This window comes from Lepidochelys olivacea (genome assembly GCF_965140295.1).
Source record: "Lepidochelys olivacea isolate rLepOli2 genome assembly, chromosome: 13".
Lineage (NCBI taxonomy): Eukaryota > Metazoa > Chordata > Testudines > Cheloniidae > Lepidochelys > Lepidochelys olivacea.
The window spans coordinates 8,759,673-8,783,553 of NC_140423.1; the positions used below are offsets into that span (position 1 = coordinate 8,759,673).

Consider the following 23,881-nt stretch of genomic DNA (forward strand, 5'->3'; position numbering starts at 1 on the left):
ACCTTAACTTGCCTTCGGTATACCTTTTTAATGAGTGGCAGCATAAAAGTGACTGGACACTATAGCAGGAATTTTATCTTGCACTTAATATTTGTTACTCTGGACAGTGAAGGTAGTGTTCAGTAAATAATTCATCACTGTTAAAGGACAGGCTACATTTTTACCTTCACTGAGCCTCCTTGCTTCTGATGATACACAATGTTCAAATGCAATTTCTAGTATCTCTGTAAGATTAGTGATCACTAAGAAGCATATCTACTACTATTCAGCATGGCTAAAGACTGCTGTCCCCTCAAGCACTTGTGGGAAGAGTTTATAAACTAAATGGGTACAATCCTCTGCAGTACAGTTCAAAATGGAACTTAAGTTCAATGCATTTCTCGGGCTGTAATTTGGAATAGCATTTAAAGTTTGATTGTCACAACAGTGCATTCTTTGTGAAACTGTAGCTGCTCCGGATTCAGAGTTTCCTCTGAAAGGCTGAAGTTGTGGATAAGATGTTTAACAGCTGAGGTATTTGACTAAGCCCCCCCCCCCACTTTGCTGTTGAGCTTTCAGCACAGCCACCTCCCAGTTTCTTTTTCCAGGATTTAAATCCAAGCACCCCACTCCCTTCCCCCGATATACGCATTCGCGGCGCTCATTTATTCTAGCCTGTCTGGTTGAAGGGACTGCCCACCCCGAGGCCCCCAGTCTGCTGAGTCAGTTTCCTAAATTCACTGTCAGGGAAGCGCGACAGCACCTGGCCGTTGCACATCGATTTGTGGCGCCCTTGCCTTCCTAAGACGCCGTCCTTCGCTGCGTCCCACTCCCAGCTCCGGGAGCGCAGCCGGCCCAGCCAGCGGGGCAGTTAGCTGTGGTTGGGAGCCGACGGGAGGCGTTTGAAATCCGCGAGGGGAAAAGACAAGGGGTGGTTGGTTTCCTGTGGCGCCCAGGGCAGAAGCCGCCGCAGAGCCCCGCGCCTGCAGCCAGGCTCGCCCTCTCCTCAGGGCCGCTCCGCCGCGAGGGGAGGCAGGCGGCACAGGCGCGGGAAAGCGCCTGCCCCAGCCCAGAGGAGAGGGGCGCAGGGTCGCGGCTACCCGCCCTGCCCCTTCAGCGCCCGCCTGGGCTACGCTGCCTCTCCGGGGGCTCTTTGCCCCCGGCCCCCCCACGGCTGCTGCTCGCTGCCCCCTCCCGCGGCTGGGCGTGGGGCCTGAGGCCGCGTCTCCTCCCCCGCCCTCCCGGTGGATCAGTTACACGCAGCTGGCACAGGTGTGGGGCGCCCTTCAGACTCGCTCCAGCGACAAGGGCCAGACGCAGGGAGCAGCAGGGAAACATGCAGCCATCTTGGGCTCAGGCGGACAAAGAGCTGCCTTCTCCACCTCCCGTCCCCTCCCCGCGGGCGCCCCCCGTCTCCCCCCCGCGGCACGAACTAGCCTCGTCACCCTCCCTGGCCAGCCACCCCCCACCTTCTGCCCCCGCTGCTCCTGCAGCGTCGCGTCCGGGCCGCCGCAGCCCGACTCCCAACTAAGCCTTCGCAGCCATTTGCCCAGGCTTTTATAGGCGGCTGGCGTCCAATCATTGGCGAGCGGAATCCCTCTCCGGCCGGTGATGTGAGCCTAGGCCTGTGCGCCTGCGCAGTGAGAGGGCAGCGTGTGTGGGGGGGGTGGGAGGGAGGAGTGAAAGGGGAGGAGGGGGAGGAGGGAGCAGCTCACAGGAACCCTCCAAAAAAAAGATGGCGGCGGGCTCGGATCTGCTGGATGAGGTTTTCCTGAACACGGAGGTGGATGAGAAGGTGGTGAGCGACCTGGTGGGCTCCCTGGAGTCCCAGCTGGCGGCCTCCGGTCATCACCACCAGCACCACAAGGCGCAGGAGCCCCTCAGGGCCGCTGGGGGGCTGCTGGGGAACCATGTTGTGAGCAGCAGTAGCAGCAGCAGCAGCCCTAGCCCTAGCCCTGGAGGAGTAGTAGTAGGAGGCAATGCTAATGTCCAAACAGAGAGCAGCAGCAGCAGCAGCAGCAAGATGGGACTCAGTGCCCCAGAGATCACAAAAGCAGGTAACCTGGACAGGGGTGGGGGGCTCTCTGGGAAAGGGGCCTCCCCTCCCCCCACTCCCAAGCTCTGATTGCCTCTCTCCCTTACTGCTTTCCCCCCTTTTCCCTCTCTCCTCCTCCTTGTTGTTGTGGCAAGAACTGGAGTGCAAGGGTGGTATAAATCATATTGGGGAGCGCCCCCCCACACCAGGCCCTTTAGTATATGTCTGACTGTGCTCCTCTTCCCCCCCCCCCTTGCTCCTGGGGTGTAGATGAGGTGTTTCTTGTCATATGGGGGTACTGCCCCCCATGATAGAGCCATATACAGACACTGATGGGTTATCAGTCCCTCTTTTTTCTTCCCTTGTTGCTGGAGTGTAAAAGGGTACTATTAATCATAAGGGTGGGGGGGAACTAGTGGGGGGTAAGTATCCCTTTGATAATGGCTTTCCCCCAGTTTGTTTGAATGTTCCTCTGCCTTCCCTGTTGCTGGTGTACATTGGATGGTGGGGTTTATTGGGGGGATTCCCACTTAATAATCCCTTCCAATCTCTGAGTGCTCCTTCCCCTCCCCCTTCTCTGTTGCTCAAGTGCAAAGGGGTGTTATTAATCATGACACCCGTTTCCTGTATAGGAGGAAGTGAGGAGGGATTTCATGGGAAAGAAACCCCTAAAAATGCCTCCCTCCATATCTGTCTGGATATTTCCCCTTGCCCCTCTTGTAACAGGAGCTTGGAGGGGGCATTCAACACCTTTCATTCCTCTTTCTCCCTCAAGGGGGTGTTGTGGCAATACAAGGCCCTAGTATTGGGGGGAGGGAGGGGGGGAATTCAGGGCACAACCCCTATCATCCTCCTTAGAAGGTCTTCTCCATATTGATCTGTGAATGTTTGCCCCCTTAATAGAGGAGCTGGGTTAAAAGGGAATTATGTTAATCATAATATTAGATCTCACGTTGAGAATGGGTGGGAGGTTGTTTTTAGGGAAGGGACAAATATCCTGATCTGCCCAGTATCTATCTGTGGCTCTGTTCCCCCCCACCACCACACTTTTCTCTGCTTCTTGTTGCTGAAATGTAAGAGGATGCTGACCTTAATAATAGTAGGTCTATAAGGAGAATCTTACAGGAGGGTCCTCTTAGCTACCGAGACACACATTATAAGGGTTATCTGTGACAGCTCCCTTCTCATTTCTCTCTCCTTAATTCAGGACCTGGACTGCCAAGGCTGGTGTTAATCATGATACCAGGCCTCATTAAAGCAGGATGAGGAGGTCTCAGGGCAGGAGGCCACATTGTAGTTTCCTCAATGCCCAAGTCTGTTTTCTCCTCATATTTTTCTTTATGGTTGTGGGAGCTTGAGGCACAGAATCACAACAGCAGGCCCCGGTATGGACAAAGTCCTCTTATGGCAACTTTTTCTTTGTCAGATTGACAGCTCTCATCCCCTGCTTTTTACATTGTTGTTGTACTAGTTGAACTGCATGGTACTACTAGGTCCTGTTATAGGAGATGAAAGGATTGGGGGTAGAGTGTGCAAGGTATAGAGGGTACAGGGAGAACTCTTTATTGATGTCTTCCCCACTCTTTTTTTTTTTTCTCCTCCACCCCCCCTCACCCCCCTGTCTAGTTGCAGGAACTGGAATGCAAAAGATGTTGTTAAACATAATGTCAGGCCTGGAATGGGGGAGAGAAGGAAGTGTAGGGAAAAGAAGCACCTTAAACCCCCTTTAGTGTCCAGATCTTATCTTGTTGTGTGTCTATCTTCCTTTTTTCTCTTGTTTTAGTGGGTTCAAGGGGGTGCTAAAATTAATATCACTGCTGCCAGGTGTCAGTATGGGGGATAAATGGGCCTCAGGGTAATCTCTCTACACAGAGGAAGAGGATTTGTATTTTCAACCCCTTTTTTCTTGCCTCATTGCAGGCAGTATGGGGTGTGTGTATGTGGGGGGAAGGGGGTGAAGAAGGATTTGGAGGGCAGAGGAGCACATTCCCTCTACATTTGTTTTCCCCTCCTGCACATTCTCTCCTTTGAACCTTGTTGTTGTTGTTTCAGGAGCTGGAGGAGTGCAAGGGGGCGTTATTAATCATAACACCAGGTCCCAGAGTTCAGCTCTGGATGGAGTCACTACAGCTAGCACCACCACCACCACAACAGCAGCAGGAGGATCTGAAGCTGCTGCTGCTCCAGGGACCCTCAGTCAAGGCAAATCAGTGGTTATCAGTACCATGGCAACTGCCTTATCCACCAGGAATGGCAAAATTGGGACCACAACGGTGCAAACTTTGAATGGGAGTAACGTCGTGATGAACTCTCATCATTCGGGAAGTGCTGCTTTCTCTGGGACTCCTGCAACTGCTAATCCTGCTGCTGCACCTGCTGTTGCCCCTCTAGTTAACAATGGACCTGGATCTGTGGGGAAAGGAAATACAGTTAATGCTGTTTTGCCATCAGCTTCTAACACTGTCATCCAGACTTCTTTCCTCAGCACTGCTGTGTCCTCTGCCTCATCCCCATCACCCACAGTAATCTCTTCGCAACCGCCACCAAGCATTGTAGGTGGGGGGCCTACTGTAGCACTGGTGAGGCCACCAATTCACACAGCAGGACCCACGGTTGCTGCAGCTGCTGCAGCCACCCAGAACGGGAGCAATACTGTGATCAATTCAGCCATTGGTGTGGGGAGTTTTCCTGCTGTTGCTGCAGTCACTGTGGGTTCTGGAGTTTCCCTCCAAACATCACTTGTGAACAGCCAGCCTGGTTCCAGTGTGCCGGCAGCACCCACCACACAGGTCATCAAATCAGAGTCTCCTAAAACTATAGGGCATGCAGTATCCCAGCAGCAGACACTAGTTGCTAGTGGCCAGCCCAGTACTACAGGGGGTAACATGATAATTGGGCAAACTATGCAAGCTGGGCTCTCCAATGTGGCCCCCAATCCCGGTGGGATACCTCCTGCAGCTCCTGGTACCCCTACAGGAATGGCTAAGGGCACTACCAGTACAGTGGCACAAAGTCTGCCAAGGACTCCAACAGCAACTACAAGTGGTATCAGAGCAACTTTGACTCCTACAGTTTTAGCACCTCGTCTGCCTCAGGCACCTCAGAATCCAACTAATATTCAGAACTTTCAGTTACCACCAGGTAAGTAAAGACTAGAGATTTTTAATTTGTGGCTGTATATGTTGTTGAGAGGAAGATGAATGACTAATATATCTAGATTTAGTTGTAAATCATGGGGAAGTTCTTATTCCAGATATCACTTGTTTTTTGGACAGTGGCATGGGATGTTTCATGATTTTTATCCTATTTCAGGTGACAAAGGCATGTTGACAGAATTATTTTAGAAATCTTACTATTGTTTAGATTTTCCTTTTTACTAAAGTGCAGGTGTGAACAAAGGTGCAAACCAACACAAATGCTATTGTAATGCACCGTGCGGTTTCATTTTCACATGATGCATTTTGACTTTAAAGCAGTTTTGTCAGTAATTCATATAATCTAGCATGCTGCTCTTTTCCCTGTCCCTGCATGCCCCCCTGTACCATGCAAGGATCATTGCTTGGTAGTGCAGCAGCAGGTACAGCATAAGGAGAGAAGCTGCCTTCTTTTACCATAAATACATTAAAATAATATTAGAAATCTGAGTTATGCTTTCAAATTTGAAGCTCATGATGATCTTTTATCACTGGACTACAGTACAAAGGCAATCATACTCTGTCCTTACCTTACCCTGTTGTGTGTAGGGTTGCAGCTCCTGTAGTAACTAACATCACGCTTAGTCAGGGAACCAAGCCCTAGACCAGTAGGGAGTGAGTTAAAGGCAGAATAAAAAACCCTTATGTTCTGAGAACTGGTCTATGCTCTGTCAAATATCCTTGATTATTATTTTTTTTTGTCATTTTGGTAGGTGATCTTACTATACAAAGAACAGCCAATTAAATTTTATTATTACTACCTAATGAAATCAATGGTGTGCATATGCAATTCATTTCAATAGGTCTTAGAACAGTAAAAATGATATCTGTTGAAACTACTACCCAACCTTAGACTGATGCATTATCCCATAAGATACCAGCAACCATATCTTACTGTACACTATATTTATGTATAATACTCCATTTACAATATGTGACACTGCATGGTTCCGTGAAATCTGTCAAACATTCTGTATATTTAAATCACAATTGGGATATTAAAAATCTACATTTTTTTCTTGCATAGAAAGATATTGCCTGGCAAGAATAATGCATATGCTGAAGTTTCAAAACTGTTTTTAAATTTATCAAAATTTTAATCCTGAAATCCCTGTTTTTAAGTTGGAGCCTGTTTAAAAAACAAAAAAAACACTAAACTAAAAATGTCATACTTTCCAGGATTTTAAGATGTTCTCTTGCTCCAATATTAATCAAATTGCCCTTATGGTTTGCAGTTGATGTTAGTAAAATTTAGGTATATCGCTCCATAGTGGCAATATGGCAATACTACATAGTATAACTAATTATGGAAGATATTGACTGGACATGATCAGCCAGTTTCTAATAAAAATATTAGTGGTTTAAAAACACTTTATCAACTTACTAAAATATGCCCCGTTTATCAACAAGGGCCCCAATCATTAGGGCTTGAGCATGCATAACTTACTCCTATGCATGGTCCCAGTGAAACAAAGTAGGGCTTTGCAGGATCTAACCTTTCATTTTTAAGACTAAGTCCTTTAAATTTAAAAAAGATCTAAAATTTTTTTTAAATGGTTGTGATATTAGAGACTATTGAGAGGTGAGGCAATTATATTTTTAGGTATAAAGTTTCAACAGAACTCAGTTCCCACTTAAGCACTTAAATGAAATGGCCACATTTTCACAAGAGCTCAGTGCTCAGCAGCTTCTATAGAGCACGGTGGGAACTGCTAGATGCTGCTGCTGGATGCTGTTTTGAAAATCTGGTCGCTGTTACGGATGCTGAGTACTTCAGAAAATCTAGCCCTAGATGTTTAGGCTTCTCCCTCTCTTCCTCCATTTATACTTATAAGTGCCATTAACTTTAATACGGTTTACATTCATGTATGAGGGGAGAGTAGGCTACTATACAAAAACATAATGAATTAATTGCATTTCAAAGTACAACACAGTGACCAAATTTTCAAAGGAAGTTTTCCCCATCTCTAAAGTTGCACCAGCAAAGTTTGTACATCCAAGTTTTTGCATGTACAAAACCTCAAATAAGTCTCTGCAAGCAATATTTGCATGTAAAAATTGGAGAGCTGTATGCTAATACAGTTTGCTCATGCAAATCTGAGGAATTTATGCATGATATAACTAGAGAACAAAAACTGCATGTGCAAACTGTGTGCACAGAGTAACAACAATTTAGCATCCACTTCTGAAAGAATTGCCTATTGTGTAGCACAGTGGCTCTCAACCTTTCCAGACTACTGTACCCCTTTCAGGAGTCTAATTTGTTTTGCGTACCCCATAGTTTCACCTCACTTAAACTATTTGCCAACAAAATCAGATACAAAAATACTAACGTGTTACAGCACACTATGACTGAAAAATTGCTTCTTTTCTTCTTTTTACTATATAATTATAAAATTAACTGGAATATAAATATTGTACTTACATTTCAGTGTATACTATATATAGCAATATAAACAAGTTATTGTATGAAATTTTAGTTTTTACTCACTTCACTAGTGCTTTTTATGTAGGCTTTTGTAAAACCAGGCAAATAGGTAGATGAGTTGATGTACCCCCTGGAAGACCTCTACGTACCCCTGGGGCACACATACCCCTGGCTGAGAACCACTGGTATAGCATATGTTCCGTATTTATTTTCCAAACAAAAATAAACTAGTTGTTTAATTTCCAGGCTCCACCCCCACATGTCCAATTACTATTCCACATAAATGACACTGAATATAAAAATGTCAATATTTTTATTAACCTGGTGTCAAGTATCAGAAGGTAGCCCTGCTAGTCTGTATCCACAAAAACAACAAGGAGTCCGATGGCACCTTAAAGACTTTAAGGTGCTACCAGACTCCTTGTTGTTTTTATTAACCTGGGTTTTCACAATGCTTGTCTTTTTTAAAAAAAAAAAAAAAAAAAAAGTGTTTTTGAGGTAGTCTACCTTTACCTTTTAAAACAGTTTAGTTGATTTCCACTTAAAATATATTGCTTTTAGAGTGTCACCTTAATGGTGTATGCTGTATCAATTTTTAGCTAGCTAGAATTTAAATGGCCAAATTAGAAATGTGTGAAAGCAGGGAGATTAATTGTTGCGGTGCTATTGGATTCTGCCACATTCTTAATTGTTTTCCTCCTCCCCAGAGAAAAATGGTTATCAACATTTGTTTTGGTTAATAATGGCTTCATTTCTGTTTTACCAAAATCTTAGGAGGGTGGGAGAAGTGTGTGTGTGTATCTGCACTTTGTCTTTTATGTAGCAGCCCAGATTTAGAACTTGTCGCCTGAACATTTGGAGCAGTGCTATAAAATTCCAAAAATTGCATAAAAGACCATCTTTTTGGCTTTAGCAGAGATGCTGGAAATACTCTTGAATTGACTTTAGCAAGGATGATTCTGTCAAATATGCAAGGAGTTTATTTAAAGATGACTTATTTTGATTTATAGTGCATTTTATGAAGTTGTGTTAGGTTTTTAACTACTTGCATTGTTCTGAAGTAAATAGTGTGAGGAGATCTTTTATGCACTCATCTGGTAATAGCTGGGACAATTGATATTAAAACATGACATTTGGCAGTTGTTTCAGATACACAGAAAAGTATCTTGGTTTCTCATAGATGGAACAGAAGTTTGCAAGTAGAAGAGAACTATGCAGCATACATGAGATAGTAAAAAGTGACCAGAAGTCATAATTGGCATGTGCTGCAAATGTTTTTTTAATGATTTTCACACTTCTGTACATTTGATTTTTCCCCCCGAAAAAGTTAGTTTTTGGATTAGCAAAGCAGTATTTTCAATTGCAGTGATATATAACAGGTTCTCAAAACGAGCCACAACTGAAATCTGCAATCTACTTACCATAACTGTATTGTCAGCCTCGAGAATTTAACAAAAGACGAAACAGGTTTCTCTGATCACAGGTATATTATACTGTTACTCTGTTCTGCTATTTTCTTATGAAAAGGCATTCTAATGAATTGTCTTAGGCTAAGTCTACAGTATGAGCTAGGGGGTGTGGTTCCCAGCTCACACGTACATAGGCGCAGTAGCTCAGTGACAGCTGGCACTGGTGTAATAAATGGAAGTGTAGCTGCGGTAGCATGGGCAGTAGCAGCGATGGCACAGTTTAGCCATGCTGAGTATGTATTCGGAGGGTTCAGACAGGTCTGTGCACAGCACAGCTAAGCCGTGCTCCTGCTGCCCATTCTGCCACAGCTACGCTACTATTTATATTTCAGCTAGCTCTCATTGAGCTACCATGAGTATGTCTAGATGAGCTGGGAATCACAGCCTCACTTGTAGTGTAGACCGAGCCGAAGAAGCCTGCTAAAAGGTACGCAGCGTAGTGGAGGGGGAAAGTACTATATGCATATATTGAATTAAACAGTAAAGAGCTGGTAGATCTGGGGAGTTTTCCCCCTGTCTCCCACCCCCCCCCCCCAGCCTAGGCAAAAGTGAAATATAGACCCCCCCCCTTTTTTTTTCTTTTGAGTAAGTTTTAGTACTTATGACAATTGCTGAGGACTTTCCTCCTTGTCCACAGAATAGTACAGCAAAATGTAGTGATCGTTAAAGCTTCCCTACACACCAATCTGGAGGGATCGCCTCTAGGTGATGGAGGAGGGGTAGATCATTCTCTGTGCCCGTTTAATCCTCTGTACTTCTGGCTGAGACTGCCAACAAGGATATCACAGTTGTCCACTAGTCACTGAACTGATGCCACGACCATAGAGGCTGGATACTTAATTTGTTTTAAATGGAGGTTTAAATTCTACAGAAATGTATGGGTTTTGGCTCTGTCACTTGCTGGAGGAGGATTCTTACTCTTCTTGTTTTTTGTTTTGTTGTTTTTTCCAAACTCTGCTTATTGTGGTCCCATTTAGAAAAGTACTTTATGCCTCACCTTAAGCATATACTCAAGTCTCATTGACTTGAATGGTGATGTTTTCCTGAATTGGAGCCATTTAAAAACAGTTTGCACACCTGTAGTGTGTATTTTTTTTTTTGACAAACAGTCTTCTGTGTATTTAAAAATCCAAACGTTTGTCACCAAAAATCAGCTGGGCATGCCACAATAATTAAGTCATAAAATTGGCATGAAGGCACAGAGATAGACTTTGGTCCCAATCCTGCAAACAGTTTATGTACATGTAATCGTACTCAGATGAATGGTCCCACTGACTTCAGTAAAGATATGTATCTACTAATGCTTTTCCAGGATTGGCATCCTAGACTAGTAAGCATAAGAGGGTGGAAAGAAAAAAGGGAAAGCTAACAGATTTTGAATAAAACAATTTAAATAGTTTTTTCCATTGTAAAGCTCTGATATTTGTTATAGCTGATATTTGTTATTGCTTTTTGGGTCCATTCTCTTTTTTTCAAGTAGGCATCTCTGAAATGCTTAATTGTATATTTAAGTTTCTGTGAATGTGAATACACATGTGAAAACTTGCTGACTTTCAGGTGGAAAGATACATGCAAAGTATCTGAGGGAAGAATGCTAAATATTGAAATATATCTCCAGTTCTAATTCCCACCAACTTGTGAGCAAGTCCAAATGTTTTCACCTGCTTGCAGCTTTTGTCTACTACACTACAGCCTACCAGTGTTATGCCTGCTAACTGTTAGCATGGCCATATTTTTTGTGTGTGGGTTTTTTTTTAAAAAAAGGTGTCTAACAAGCAAGGATAAAAGCAGCTTACTGTAGTACTTTTCACTTTCAAAGCATATTACAAATGTTAATCCTTTCACAACCCCTGTGTGGTTGGAAAGTAAGTGTATTACCTCAACTTGAAAGCTGGGGAAACTGAGGGAGAAAAGTTGTGACTTTCCCATGGCTGGGGGTGGGAGCGGGGGTCGGCGATGTCAATGTCAAAGCCAAAATTAAAACTTGGAAGTTCTGTGCTCAGATCACTGGATGATATCTGTTTCCAAAAGAGAAAATTATGGATTTCCTCTGTTCTACATTTAAAAGGGTTGGGGGAAAACGGCTCAAATTATTTTCTCAGCAAAAGGAACATTTTGCTTGATTTGAAATGTCTTTTTATATGTAGATCCATCAGGTTTACCATATATTTCAAGACTAAGGGGGGAAAAAGAACTTTATAGACTTGTTAAAATGTGATAAGGTTATCATAATTTTATTATATTTTAAGTTTTGCCCAATAAGAACTTAAGGTTGAGAGGGTGATTATTTATTTTAAAACAGCATATGATGAGGCAGAGCAATAAATTGTTTTACATGGCCAGTAAAATACAAATTGACACTTTCAGTGACCAGGCTTTATAGGGAGTATAATTGTGATTCTTCAAAACTCACTTGTTGAAAGCATTTTGTTATCTTGAGCTGTATACAGTTCCATTTTAGGGTTAGAGTAGTTATGCAAAAATTTGTATTCATGCCAGTCTTCATAACAAATTCAGATTTTTTTTTTTAAAATGCTTAATTTTGGTTGAGGTTTGGTGTTTTGGGGATTACTTACCCCTTCAGTTTAAGGGCCATGCAGATGCGTATGATCAAGGCAGTGGCCCAAAAGCTGTGGATATGGGTTAGTTGCTGCTTCTGAGGTATTCTGCACACCACTGCTAGTACAGGAACTGTCCAACACAGTGTGTTTACTCAATGAGTCACCATAATTTTCTATTTCCATGAATCTAAGTGGGCCACTTCTGAAAGGCACTGAAATTATTTTGGCCTGGGGACCAAAATTTTGGATGCTTCTCTCAACTTGAGTTCACAACTTAGCTGCAGTACTCTATTTTAGCTAAGCTGGCAATGGAAAATGTAAATGTCAGCACTTCATATTAATCGGAAAAAATGTGCATTGGTCAACCAACATGGTGATAAGACAAGTCAGTTATTACAAAACACCCTTGAGATTGCTTTGCTTTTTTGAGTATTTTGATCACCTTCAGTTATAATTACCAAAAAGTGCTGCTTTCGATGCTTGTAAATAAAATTTTAAAGGAGGTTTTTTTTGGTTGCCTGGGCTATATATAGAATTCATTTCAAATAAAGACCCAGAATGCCTCTTTACACTACTTGACGTTTTTATTAAAAATATTTTAATGTGAAAAGGGGTTAGGTTAAAATACTCTTGGCAGTGTTAGTCACCAGGGGTCAAACTCAGCCTTGGGTGGGTAGGCATATCTCTATTTGCCCATGTCTGAATTTGATCAATATTGTTTGATATTGAGACACTCAGTTACAAAGTTATTTGTCAGTCATGCTAATTACTTTTTCAAGAACAAAATATAAACTAACTGAAGATATAACATTCTAGAAACAGTTGGTCACTTGAAAATAAATATAGGAAAACATTTTTTACTACTGACCTTAGTAGTGGAGAAAATATCTTTTGACAGTCTTTATCAGCTAAAACACCTGATATTATCAACTGTAAAGATTCTGTGTATGGTCAGGTGTGTACCCCTGCTCCTGATGGAACCTCTGCGGTGTCAATAGTGTTTACCTGTGGCCACATGGGTACCCTTGTGCCAGTCACTTGTGGAATGAGGACCTCAGTGAACACTGGTGAAATGAGGATGCAGTTGAAATAGCCTCCCTTCTTCTGAATAATTTCCTTCCCTGATGCACGTCTTAAATCAAAACTAGGAATCCGTTCTAATATCTGACCTAAGTTCCCTCTAAGCTGTGTGGCTGCGCAGCTGCCTATTAAGCCCCGCTCAAGGCTGTAGTGGGGAGAGATGCCTCTCCCCCAGCACAGACCTGCCGCGGTGGGGAGAGGTGCCTGCATGGACTAGCCCTGGACTTGGTGTGGCTGAGGGAGAGGAGCCCAGCTCCCTTGGCCCAGCCCAGCTCTGCTGGAGCTTTCGCAGCAGGGAAGAGGTGCCTTTCCCCCAGCCCCAAGCTACTGCAGTGTGAGAGGGCTGGGGGGAGTCATCTCTTCCCACCGGAGCAGCCTGCACCCCAACCCCTCATCTCCGGTCCCACTCCAGAGTCTGCACCTCCCATACCCCAACCCTCTGCCCCAGCCCTGAGCCCCCTCCCACACTCAGAACGCCTCAGCCCCACCCTCAGTCACACATCACCTCCATATTGGTGCACATAACAAAATTCATTCCGCACATGGGTGTGTAAAATTAGAGGGAATACTGTATCTGACCCCTGTTACTGAACCTTTAGAGTGCTAATGCTCTACATGATATGTACATGGGTTTAATTAATTTTTTTTAAACTGATTTAGATCTTTTCTAAATATCAAAAGTTGTACTTTATACCAGTACAGTAAAGTAGTACAGCCTCCCTAGTGAGGGGCACTGTAAACCTAATTCCCGTAAGGGAACGTGATGGGACCTATTATCTATACTATTGGTAAGATACATTTTATGGTATAACTATATCCACAGTAGGGATTGTACCAGTATAACTATTCTTGTTTTTTATTTATTTTTTAAATCACACACTTAAATAGTTTGATTATACCAGTATGAAAACTCTACAAACCAGGCTTTAGCAAAATCAGTGCAAGATGCTGTGTGGACATATTTATTTTGGTTAAGACTTAACCTACGCTGGAATAAATTGAAATAACTGTTCACACAGCCTTTCACACTGGTTTAACTAAATATGTTTAAAATGACACACTTAGCTAAACTGGTAAAATTTTCTCATGTGTATACAAATTCTTTCTTTGACTAGCTCTATATGCTAAATGTTTTTTTACTGGAAAATACTAATTGATTTGAACTCAGATGGGATTGAAACATATAGATCCCAATCCTGCAAGGGATTGAAATCTATAGATCCCAATCCTGCAAAGAGATTTGCACAGAATGCTCCTTGTACTCTCCCACAGCCCCTCTGAAGGCAGTGTACAAATATAGAGTAAAAGACTGTTCCTGCCTATGTAATGCTGTCAGGTTAAAATCATAATTTTAAAAGATCAGCCTCCTTATCTGTATTACAGATGACTAGTAGATTATTTACATTTGAATGTAAAGGGTGTCTTTATTATTAATTTATTGGATTTTGATCATCTTGGGCAAACAAGTCAGTGTCACTTTTTGTTTCTGTTCTTTCACTTTCTGGTAAGCTGGCATTAGCATAGTTCTGCAATAGGTTAACGCTGTAGGGATGTGTTCAAATAAAGTTCTTCTGGGCGAGACTGTATTTACTCTTTGTGGAGTATCTAGCACAATGAGGCTGGGATCCTGATTTGGGTCTTTATGTAGTTCTGAACCACAAGTAAATCCAAGCAAATAACCAAAGGTAGAAAATTATATCAGTGACACTAGGTAATTTTTTCAAATAAAGAACCAAAAATGTATATTTTGAACATCATCTACCTGGCAATCTCCCTTTTAACTTTACAGCATTGGTTCTTGACAAAGTGTTGCTGAGAAACATTTTCAGTGATACATTGTACCGAACAAAACAAGCTCTCTCTTGAATTTGTATTATGTAAGAAGTTTGTATTATTTTAAAACACTGTCATGCTTTGTATGGAAGAGTTCATATGGATTCATAGATATAAGGCTGTCCTCGGGAGCGAAAAAATCTTTCTGCGTTTATAGGTGAAACTGCTTTATATCGAACGTGCTTTGGCCTCGAGCATTTCCGTTAATAGTCCCTTCCCGCTCCCTGACTGACCCCTCAGAACCCCTGACCTATCCAACTCCCCCGCCACCTCTCCCTGTCCCCTGACTACCCCGACCCCTATCCACACCCCCGCCCCCTGACAGGCCCCCCGGGACTCCCACGCCTTTTACAATGTCTCCGTCCCCTGACTGCCCCGCCCCCAGAACCTCCGAACATCCAGCCGCCCCCATGCTCCCTGTCCCCTGACCACCCCCTGAGACCCTCTGCCCCTTATCCAACCCCTCAGCCACGGCCCGGCACCTTTAACATGCAGCTTAGAGCAGCGTCTCGGAGCCTGACATGCTGATCCGCCGAAGCGCACAGCTCCACCCCCCAGAGCACGGCTTTACCGCATTATATCCAAATTCTTGTTATATTGGGTCATGTTATATCTGGGTAGAGGTGTAGTTTATTCTTCTAGTAAGAGCAGTCTATATAACTTTTAAACATTACTGTCCTAATATACGCCCTTGTGAGTTGCTGAATTATGAAACACATAGCATCAGTTTATTATATAGAATTAAAAGTATGCTAGGTACTGTACAGACAGCTAAAATAATATTATCCTTGTCCCATAGTGCAATGTTTCCTAAATGGTGGGACCTGACCTACCAGTGGGTCGTAGGAAGGTTCTAGGTGGGTTGCCATGTGTAGGGCTGGATTAACCTATCACTAGGCCCTAGGCAAACATCCACTTCTCTTGATGAGGCCTGGAAAGGTGATTGGGGATGGGGGTGGAGTGGTTGGAGAGCAAGCTTACCCCACAGCAGCAGCTTCAGTGCCATTGGGCACTCTGGGCGTTGAGATCTGTGGCACAGAGTTGCGTAACCAGTCAGGTTTGTACTGGCTGCCCCTCTATCACACAGAGATGACCTCATATGCCCAGGAGTGGGCAGCCAGCCTCATGGGACGGGAGCCATCGCTGCAGGTTGAGTGGAGGGTGGGCTCCCTCTCTGCCCCCACCCCGCCCTGGGGGCCTTTCCTTTACACTGGGCTGGGATTAGGGTTTTGGTTCTGGGATGAAAGGTGCACATATGTAATGGTGGGTTGCAAAAAGAGAGAAAATACAATTGGTGGGTCACCTTAGTAAAATGTTTGGGAATCACAGCCATAGGGCATACCATCTAAATATCAGTGTAGAAAGAAAGGCTAGGTGATGGGACACAAACAAAAAGCAGGTTTCAGAGTAGCAGCCATGTTAGTCTCTAAGGTGTCACAAACAAAAAGCAGATGACTGAACAACAACATTTAACATTTGAAAAGTAACTATTAATAATCCAGTGTATGTATTTCCGTGAAGAAAAGCTAGGACCGGTAAACCTCTTAGAGGAAATATATTTTCAGGGAGGACTTGAAAGAAATGAGGGTGGGTCATGGTGGACGTGATCAAAGAGGGTGTTCCAGTCATAAGGAGCAGAATGGAACAAATCGCAGTGACAGGGAAGAGGAAAATCTAAAGAGGGTGATTAGTAGAGTGTTTTAGAAAAAAGGATGAAGTGATAAAAATAAAACCCCAGAGGAAGGAGAAGTTGCGCAGCACATTGTAGAAGTACTAGGAGCTCAAATTTGGTGCAGTGGTGGTTACTTTCTAATAAAGATATACACTGACACACACATAGGTCCTAGCACAGAACCAAAAAGGGATCCTGTCCATGCAATATGTGTCATTCTCAAGTATTTTGTCTTGTTCCTCTCTTTCTAGTACGCAGCTACTTCTCTTTTTCCATGGTCCCTTTTAAAAAAAAGAAAAAACTAAGTCTTATTACTTGTTACCCCACATTGTTCCCTTGTTAAATCTAGGTTTAAAAAAAAACTTAAGGTTTCTTAACTGATGAGTTGTTAGAATGAGAAACATTTACAGAAGTGGAGAGATTTTATGTTTTTGGTGAGGGTTTTTTTTCCTTTATTAAAATTAGTGCTGTTTGAAAAAGAGATGGTACTGAATAATGTTGCTGTTATGAAAAAGACATGTTTGTATCATGTCCATGTGCTAGTTTAATTTTACTTCTAATTGCAGAGGGCCTTTTGGTTTCTCTTGTATCTGAACTTCCAGGAGCAGTATAGTGCTGTAAATCTCTAAAATAGGAAATTCTGTGCCTACCTAGGGAACTCGAGGCAGGAAAAAAACCTCAGTGGTGCCACCACTGGTTCAGCTATGTATTGGCACGGTGGTAAAAGTGCCACAAGTCAGAGGAATCTTTCTGCATTATGGCTCCTGCCACTGCAACGGAACAAGTAGCACTAGTGGAAATTTTTCCTAAGACTCTCTAATGTAGACAAGACTTCAGCATGGAATGAAAACTAGCTGGTTTGCAAAACCACAAGTGCAATTTAACATATTAAAAAAATTGGTGACCCACTTGTGAACTTAATTCTTCCTTCCTCAAAAAAAATTAGATTCATATACCACTGGGCCATATTCCCTCATGTAACTCTTTTGAAGTTAGTGGCATTACACCAGGGATAAATTTAATCCACTTTGTTTATTGAGATCAAAATTATTGAAGAAAAATTTGGTTTACTACTTGATGTTGCAAAAAGAAAAGGAGTACTTGTGGCACCTTAGAGACTAACCAATTTATTAGAGCATAAGCTTTCATGAGCTACAGCTCACTTCATCAGATGCATGCAGTGGAAAATACAGTGGGGAGATTTTATATACACAGAGAACATGAAACAATGGATGTTACCATACACACTGTAACAAGAGTGATCAGGTAAGGTGAGCTATTACCAGCAGGAGAGAAAAAAAATCTTTTGTAGTGATAATCAAGCTGGGCCATTTCCAGCAGTTGACAAGAACTTGATGTTGGTTTTCCTTCTAAGTTCTTGCCTTCTTGGACTTTGCTAATAATGTACAACTAGGCCATGTTAAGCATGAAAAACCTGCTCTGTGAATTTCAGACTAAAACCGAACCTGCGTCAGTTTGTTTATAGCTTGACAGAAAGGTGTTTGATGTTTTGGCTCTTCACATACAGACTTGAAAGCATGTTTACACCTTTGCAGGTAACATAGCTTTCTAGAGAGGTGTTAACATAGTTTCAAAGCTGACTGCAGTTGGGGCATTTGTTACTTTATTATTTAATTTTGCAATGGCTACCAACACTGCTCCCACATCTTAAGACTTTTCAAATGAGTCCACCATCAAGTGTGGTCATTTTTTGGCACTTTGACATTGACATTTGCTTTAACTGTTAATTCTTAAAATATTTTCATTAGCAGTTCATACTTGCTTCACCTGTTGAATTGGTAATCAATATAGTAATTTAAGCTGTATGGCTGCAATGAAGTTCTTGTGTAGGGTTAGTGAGAAAAAGCCTTTGGCATGAAATTAGTCTTACCTTTTATATATCGAGCAATTAGGAAAAACACACTTATGAAAATTACTTTTGCATTATCCAAACTTGTCTTTATTTAATTTACAAAAATTAGACCATGAGTGAACTATAATTGGGGCCCTATGTAATCTCTCATTCTGTGGCCATAGAACTTGCCACAGAAGTCCTACTAATGCCACAGAATTGTGCACCAGAATCCCAGCTTTCATTTTTAAAGAGCAGTGTTTCTAACCTTCACAGTTGTGAAATCTAAACTGAGTGTAAACTGATGTGGTTGTATCTTCCCGGGTTTGCATAGCACCTGAAACAATAGTTCGTAGGGGTGTGAACGGCCCCATTCATTTGTCAGTCAGTCTCTAGTTTGCCATAGATTTTTTCCATTTTGCTGTAGCCGGACACCTGGTATCCTGTTTTTATATATATTTTTCGGTGTCACTATCTTTCTGGGACCAGCTTGCAGCTTCCTTTTGCTTTCCAGGTTTCCCCACAAGAGGGAGTTAGATTCTAGTACATGCTCACTGCACTGTTTTACCTAACCAGGCAGAAAGAGGTTAAGGGGAGCTGGGCTGCCTGGAAAATAGCTGAATAGTCAAGGCTTAGGGACTGGGGAGATAAGCTGCAGAAGTCAGCTATGAGTTTCCTCATTCCCTGGGGGGATAGGGAGAGAAGCCAGGCTGTTTGGAGAGCATACTGGAAAAACATATCCTCAGAAATCACTGTTGAAAATTTTTTTATAACAATGAATATTTTTTCAATTATGAGTCACAGTTGTGTATGTTTGCATGGGTTGGGGGTATTTTGAGCAGTACGATAGATTAATATTGCAGCATAATTTAGGAGTTGTTGAAAAATTTGGTCCATTGTGCCATGCATGGAGAGCCTCAACCTATGTAGCGTTTTCAAGTTCTTCCCAAGCTACTTCAACATGCCCACTGTAGTCCAGTTGCCATTTTATGCCAATGTGATGGCAAACTAGGTCCTGAAGGGTCCTTGAAAGCCTCTCATTGATCTGGTACATTAGAAAATTCATTCTTAGAGAGCAAGACCTTATTTATCCAAGCAATTCAAGAGGAAGTTCAACCCCAGAGCTGACTGGCTAAGCAAAAGACACGTTCAACTGGAGATTGGGAACTTGACCAGAAAATGTTCATTCATGTATCAAAGATGTATGGTTCCTTCCACAATGCTTCCCAGGGTCACCTGGCCTGAGGCTATTGTAGAGCCAAATGTGGAGAACAAATATTGTATCTTGTGTCTCTCTCCCCCGCCCCCCCCCCCCCCAAAAAAAAAAAGTCTATGGACTTTGCCTTCCAGCAAGAGTAGCTTGGCGAATCAAGGAAGACAAGACCATAGTCCCCAGTTCCCTCATTTGCTGATTGTGTCAATTTATGGCCCATGGCCACTTGCTGCTTATAAGGATCTGCTGAAGGAAAAGCCCACTTGTTCCGTGCCTCCAGAAGCTCAACTTGTTGGCCTAGAACTTGAGGCAAAGGCTCCAAGAGCATGGTTACTCATGAGAGCCAACTGACTTTTATCCTTCCTGGATTTCAGAAATAGTACCAGAGTAATTTTTTTGTGTGGTGGTGGTGCAATAGGGATGAACAAATTATTTTGTAGACCTCCATGTCAAATATAGAACATGCTCTTTTCATGTTTAGAAAACAGTTGTTTCAGCTGTTTTCAAGTTCCTGTGCACAGTCTTGGCCACATCAAATTAAGTGACATCTTTGCTGTTTATCCTTGTATTTCATGAATTCTTTACAGAAGTAGCCAGGCTTTGCTCCTTTCAGTACTCATCAGATGACTAAGAAAACAAACCAGTGGAATCTTAACTTGGTCCTCTGAGACCTGATGAAATCTCCTTTTTAGCCACTTTGCACAGGTGTCAGACCATTTCTGAACTCTGAAAGTAACTTCTTATTTTGACTGGAGCTGGGTGAAGTGGGGACAAGACCCTCCCCATAAAACTTCATGAAAACTTTGTTACTGTTTTTGCACCCCATAAATTGTGGAAGACTCCATGCTTTTTTGCAGCAAAGCACACAGGACTTTGAAGTCCTTTGCCCAAAATTTCAACCAGGGGACTAGTGTAAGTTCTACAAAAGTCTTAATTTTTTTTTAAAAAGGAGAATCCTCCTCTGTGGAAGACATATAGCCCTAAAGGAATGATAGGACTGGCACACTAAGTGTATTGTGTATGAATAGTTATTTTAACATTAAACTGCCCCATTCCATATGACTCCTTTGCAGGACCCTGATCTAATTCCAGGTACCTGTTAGCTTTACTCTGATGTGTGTAGCTGGATAGGTTTCATGGCAGGAGAATATGATTTGTAGACTATATGTTTAACTAATTCAGTGGTGGTTTTTTTGCAGTAACAGTCTAGTGGTCAGATGTTTATTTTGTGAGGCTTTGGTAATATAATGGATACAGTTTTATGTCATAATTAGTGCTTGAGAGCAAGACTTTCTTTTTTAATATGAAATTTTTATGGGTTCTCTACACTATCTTGTCCTTCTGACTTTTTTTTTAAGATTGGCTGGAGAAGTAGCTTTAAAAACTATTTTTTTCCCCGTCTGTTCCTCTGTGAATAGAAATCAAAGGCAGTTATTCATTTAAGATGTTTAAAAGTCATGGTACTCTTCCATTTTAAAATAGAAATGTAGGGTTGGAAGGGGCCTCAAAGGTCAATGCGTCCAGCTCCCTGCACTGAGGCAGGATCAAGTTAAACCTAAGCTATCCCTGACAGGTGTTTGTCAAACCCGTTCTTAAAGTCCTCCAATGGTGGGAATTTTACAGCCTTGCTTGGAAGCCTATTCTAGAGTTAACTACCTTTATAGTTAGAAAGATTTCCTAATATCTAACTTCACTCTCCTTTACAGCAGATCAAACCCATCACCTCCTGTCCTACCTTTGGTTGGCATGGAGAACAATTGATCCCTGTCCTCTTTTTATAACAACCCTTTACATATTTGAAGACTATTATCAGGTCCCCTACCTCAGTCACCTTTTCTCAAGACTACACATGCACAGTTTTTTAACCTTTTCTCATAGGTCAAGTTTTCTAAACCTTTTATCACTTTTGTAGCTGTCCACTGGACTCTCCAATTTTTCCACATCTTTCCTAAAGGGTGGTGCCCATAATTGGACACACTGTTCAGCTGAGGCTTCACCAGTACTGAGTTATCTCCTGTGTCTTACAACATTCCTGTTAATACACCACAGAATGCCATTAGCCTTTTTCACAACTGCATAACATTATTGGCTCATTCGATTTGTGATCCATTATAACTCCTAGATAGTCTTCAGCAATACTTTCATGTGGCCAGTTATTCCTCATTTTATAGTTATGCATTTGATTTTTTTACTTCCTAAGTGTAGTACTTTCACTTGTCCCTGTTGAATTTCATTTGGTTGAATTCAGTCTAATTCTCCTTATTTGTCAAGGTCATTCTGAATTCTAATCTTGTCCTCCAAAGTGCTTGTAATCCCTCCCAGCTTGGTGGTCTCCAAGTTTTAAAAGCATATTCTCCACTCAATTCTCAAGTCATTAATCAAAATTATTGAGTAGTACCAGTCTCAGGACTGACCCATGTGGGATCCCACTAGATATGCCCTCCCAATTTGACAGCAAGCCATTGATTAACTATTCTTTTGAGTATGGTCTTTCAACTAGTAATGCACCAACCTTACAGTAATTTCATCTAGGTTGTTTGAGAATGTCATGTGTGATTGTCAAGTCTTACTAAATTTCAGGATATCATGTCTGCTGCTTCCCCCACTTTCCATTAGGTCAATAACCATGTCAACAAGGAAATTAGGTTTACATGGAATGATTTGTTCTTTGCAAATCAATGCTGGCTGCCCCTTATAACCCTATGATCCTCAAGGTGCTTACAAATTTATTGTGTAATAATTTGTTCCAGTATCTTTCCAGGTGTTGAAATTAGGCTGAGTGGTCTGTAATTCCCTGGGTCCTCTTTATTTCCCTTTTTAAAGATAGGTACTATATTTTCCCTTCTCCAGTCCTCTGGGACCTCACCCATTCTCCAAGAGTTCTTGCAGGTGGCTGCTAAGCATTCCAAGATTGTTTCAGCTAGCTCTTTAAGTATTCTAGGATTAATTTCATCTGACTCTGATGACTTGAATTCATCTACCTTATCTAAATATTCTTTAATCTGTTCTTTCTCTATTGTGGCTTGAGTTCCTTGCCTCTTGTTAATGTTAATTGTGTTGAGTATGTGGTCACCATTAACCTTTTTAGTACAGACTGAAGCAAAATAGTCAAACTCCTTAGCTTTCTTGACGTCATCAGTTATTAGTTCTTCCCCCGCACTAAATATAGTGACGTACACTTTCCTTCATCTTTCTCTTGTACCTGTTTATTTAATGTGTGCATAGTCATCTGGCCAAGTGATGGCAGTTTTTCTAGGCCACGAGTGAATCTAGTCTTATACCTAAGGTATCTAAAGAACCTCTTATAGTCTCTTAGGCTAAGGCACAAAATGAGTTATGGCTAGCAAGGGACCTTTCTGATTTTGTCAATAATGCCAATAAGGGTGGTGGTTATAATATCAGGATACTAGAAAGTTGTCGTACTTGCTCCTTAATGTTATGGATTTCAGAGTTGGATTGAGTGCATCTGATTAGTATAAATACCATTATAAATGGTTTGGTGTCTCTTGTTGAAAAGAATCCCAAGCACCTTACAAACTGTAGGCTCAATCCTTTTTGGAGAGCCCAAAATACCTATTGACCTTAGTGTATGTGGGAAGGTTCTCTTTTATGGAAATCCACTGCTTTATCAGGCTTGGAAAACTGTTGGGTTCCAAGTGTTGTGGGCAGAGCGGCAGGTTAGCCTTGTACCTTGTTTGACAGTGCTCTCTAGTAGTGTACCTATGGAACTGCTGTCATATTTCCGATTTTCTGCCTCTATGATCAGAAGCGGAGATTCCTCTGAACTTCCCTCAGGCTTCTTCCTTACAAGACAGACTTTCATTTTTTTTTTCTTCCTCCGACTAGGTTGGCTTACCTCTGATAGGAGGACAGTCTTTACACATGCACCTAGGACAGGGTTTGGGATTAGGCCCCTGATCAACACTGGCAGTGGGTAAATTGTTCCAACAGCAACTTCAAAGGGCACGCCTACTGTGTACAACTTAGCTTGTCATACAATATAGGTGCCTGGCTTTTTGGCAAATGTTGAGCCAAGGTCTTGAACGAAAAAAGCTCAGTGGGGGAAAAAGTTGCAAACAAACATCATGGCCACCAACACAGGCTGGTCAGTCGTAGGGCGAAGAAAGGAGGGTTCTGTGGGACAACTTGTATTGGCCCAGTGGCAGGCCCCTACTGCCCCTGCCACAGTTTCTCTGGGAAGCTCTCTATTAACTCTGTCCTTTCTCTGATTCACTACATTGAATGTTCATCCATTGTGCAACTCTATGTAGTGCTGTCAAGTCATGCTATAGAAGAGAACTTAGTGAAACACCTTGGCTTTGCAAGTAAAAATTGGACACCAGGCCATTATTGGCTCAAGTTAATTCAGTCATTCTTCAGTCCGTCATTTCTGAACTCACACCCCCCCACCCCCCGGTAACTTATCTTTTGCCTTCTCCATTAATTTATTCATTTAGGGATGTGTTCATCTCAGTTCCTGAACATTATGGATTGATGATGACTTTGTTTATATTCCTTGTGTAATTCAGAATGCTGCTGTTCCCTACCTCTGCTTTGTTCTCACA

General features: G+C 42.3%; 1 protein-coding gene across 2 annotated transcripts in view; it reads left to right on the forward strand.

The window, feature by feature from the left end:
- Window positions 1-23,881, forward strand: part of TAF4 (TATA-box binding protein associated factor 4) — a gene marked incomplete at its 5' end in the record, with an annotated part of 66,970 nt that overhangs the window by 173 nt on the left and 42,916 nt on the right. The window contains 2 exons of one of the 2 annotated variants that reach the window (XM_084645328.1): window positions 1,715-2,036; window positions 4,067-5,155. In XM_084645328.1, coding sequence (XP_084501454.1) covers window positions 1,715-2,036; window positions 4,067-5,155 — 1,411 coding nt within the window. Of the gene's footprint in view, window positions 1-1,714; window positions 2,037-4,066; window positions 5,156-23,881 lie in introns of those variants that run through there. The other variant, XM_084645329.1, reaches the window with a different exon arrangement.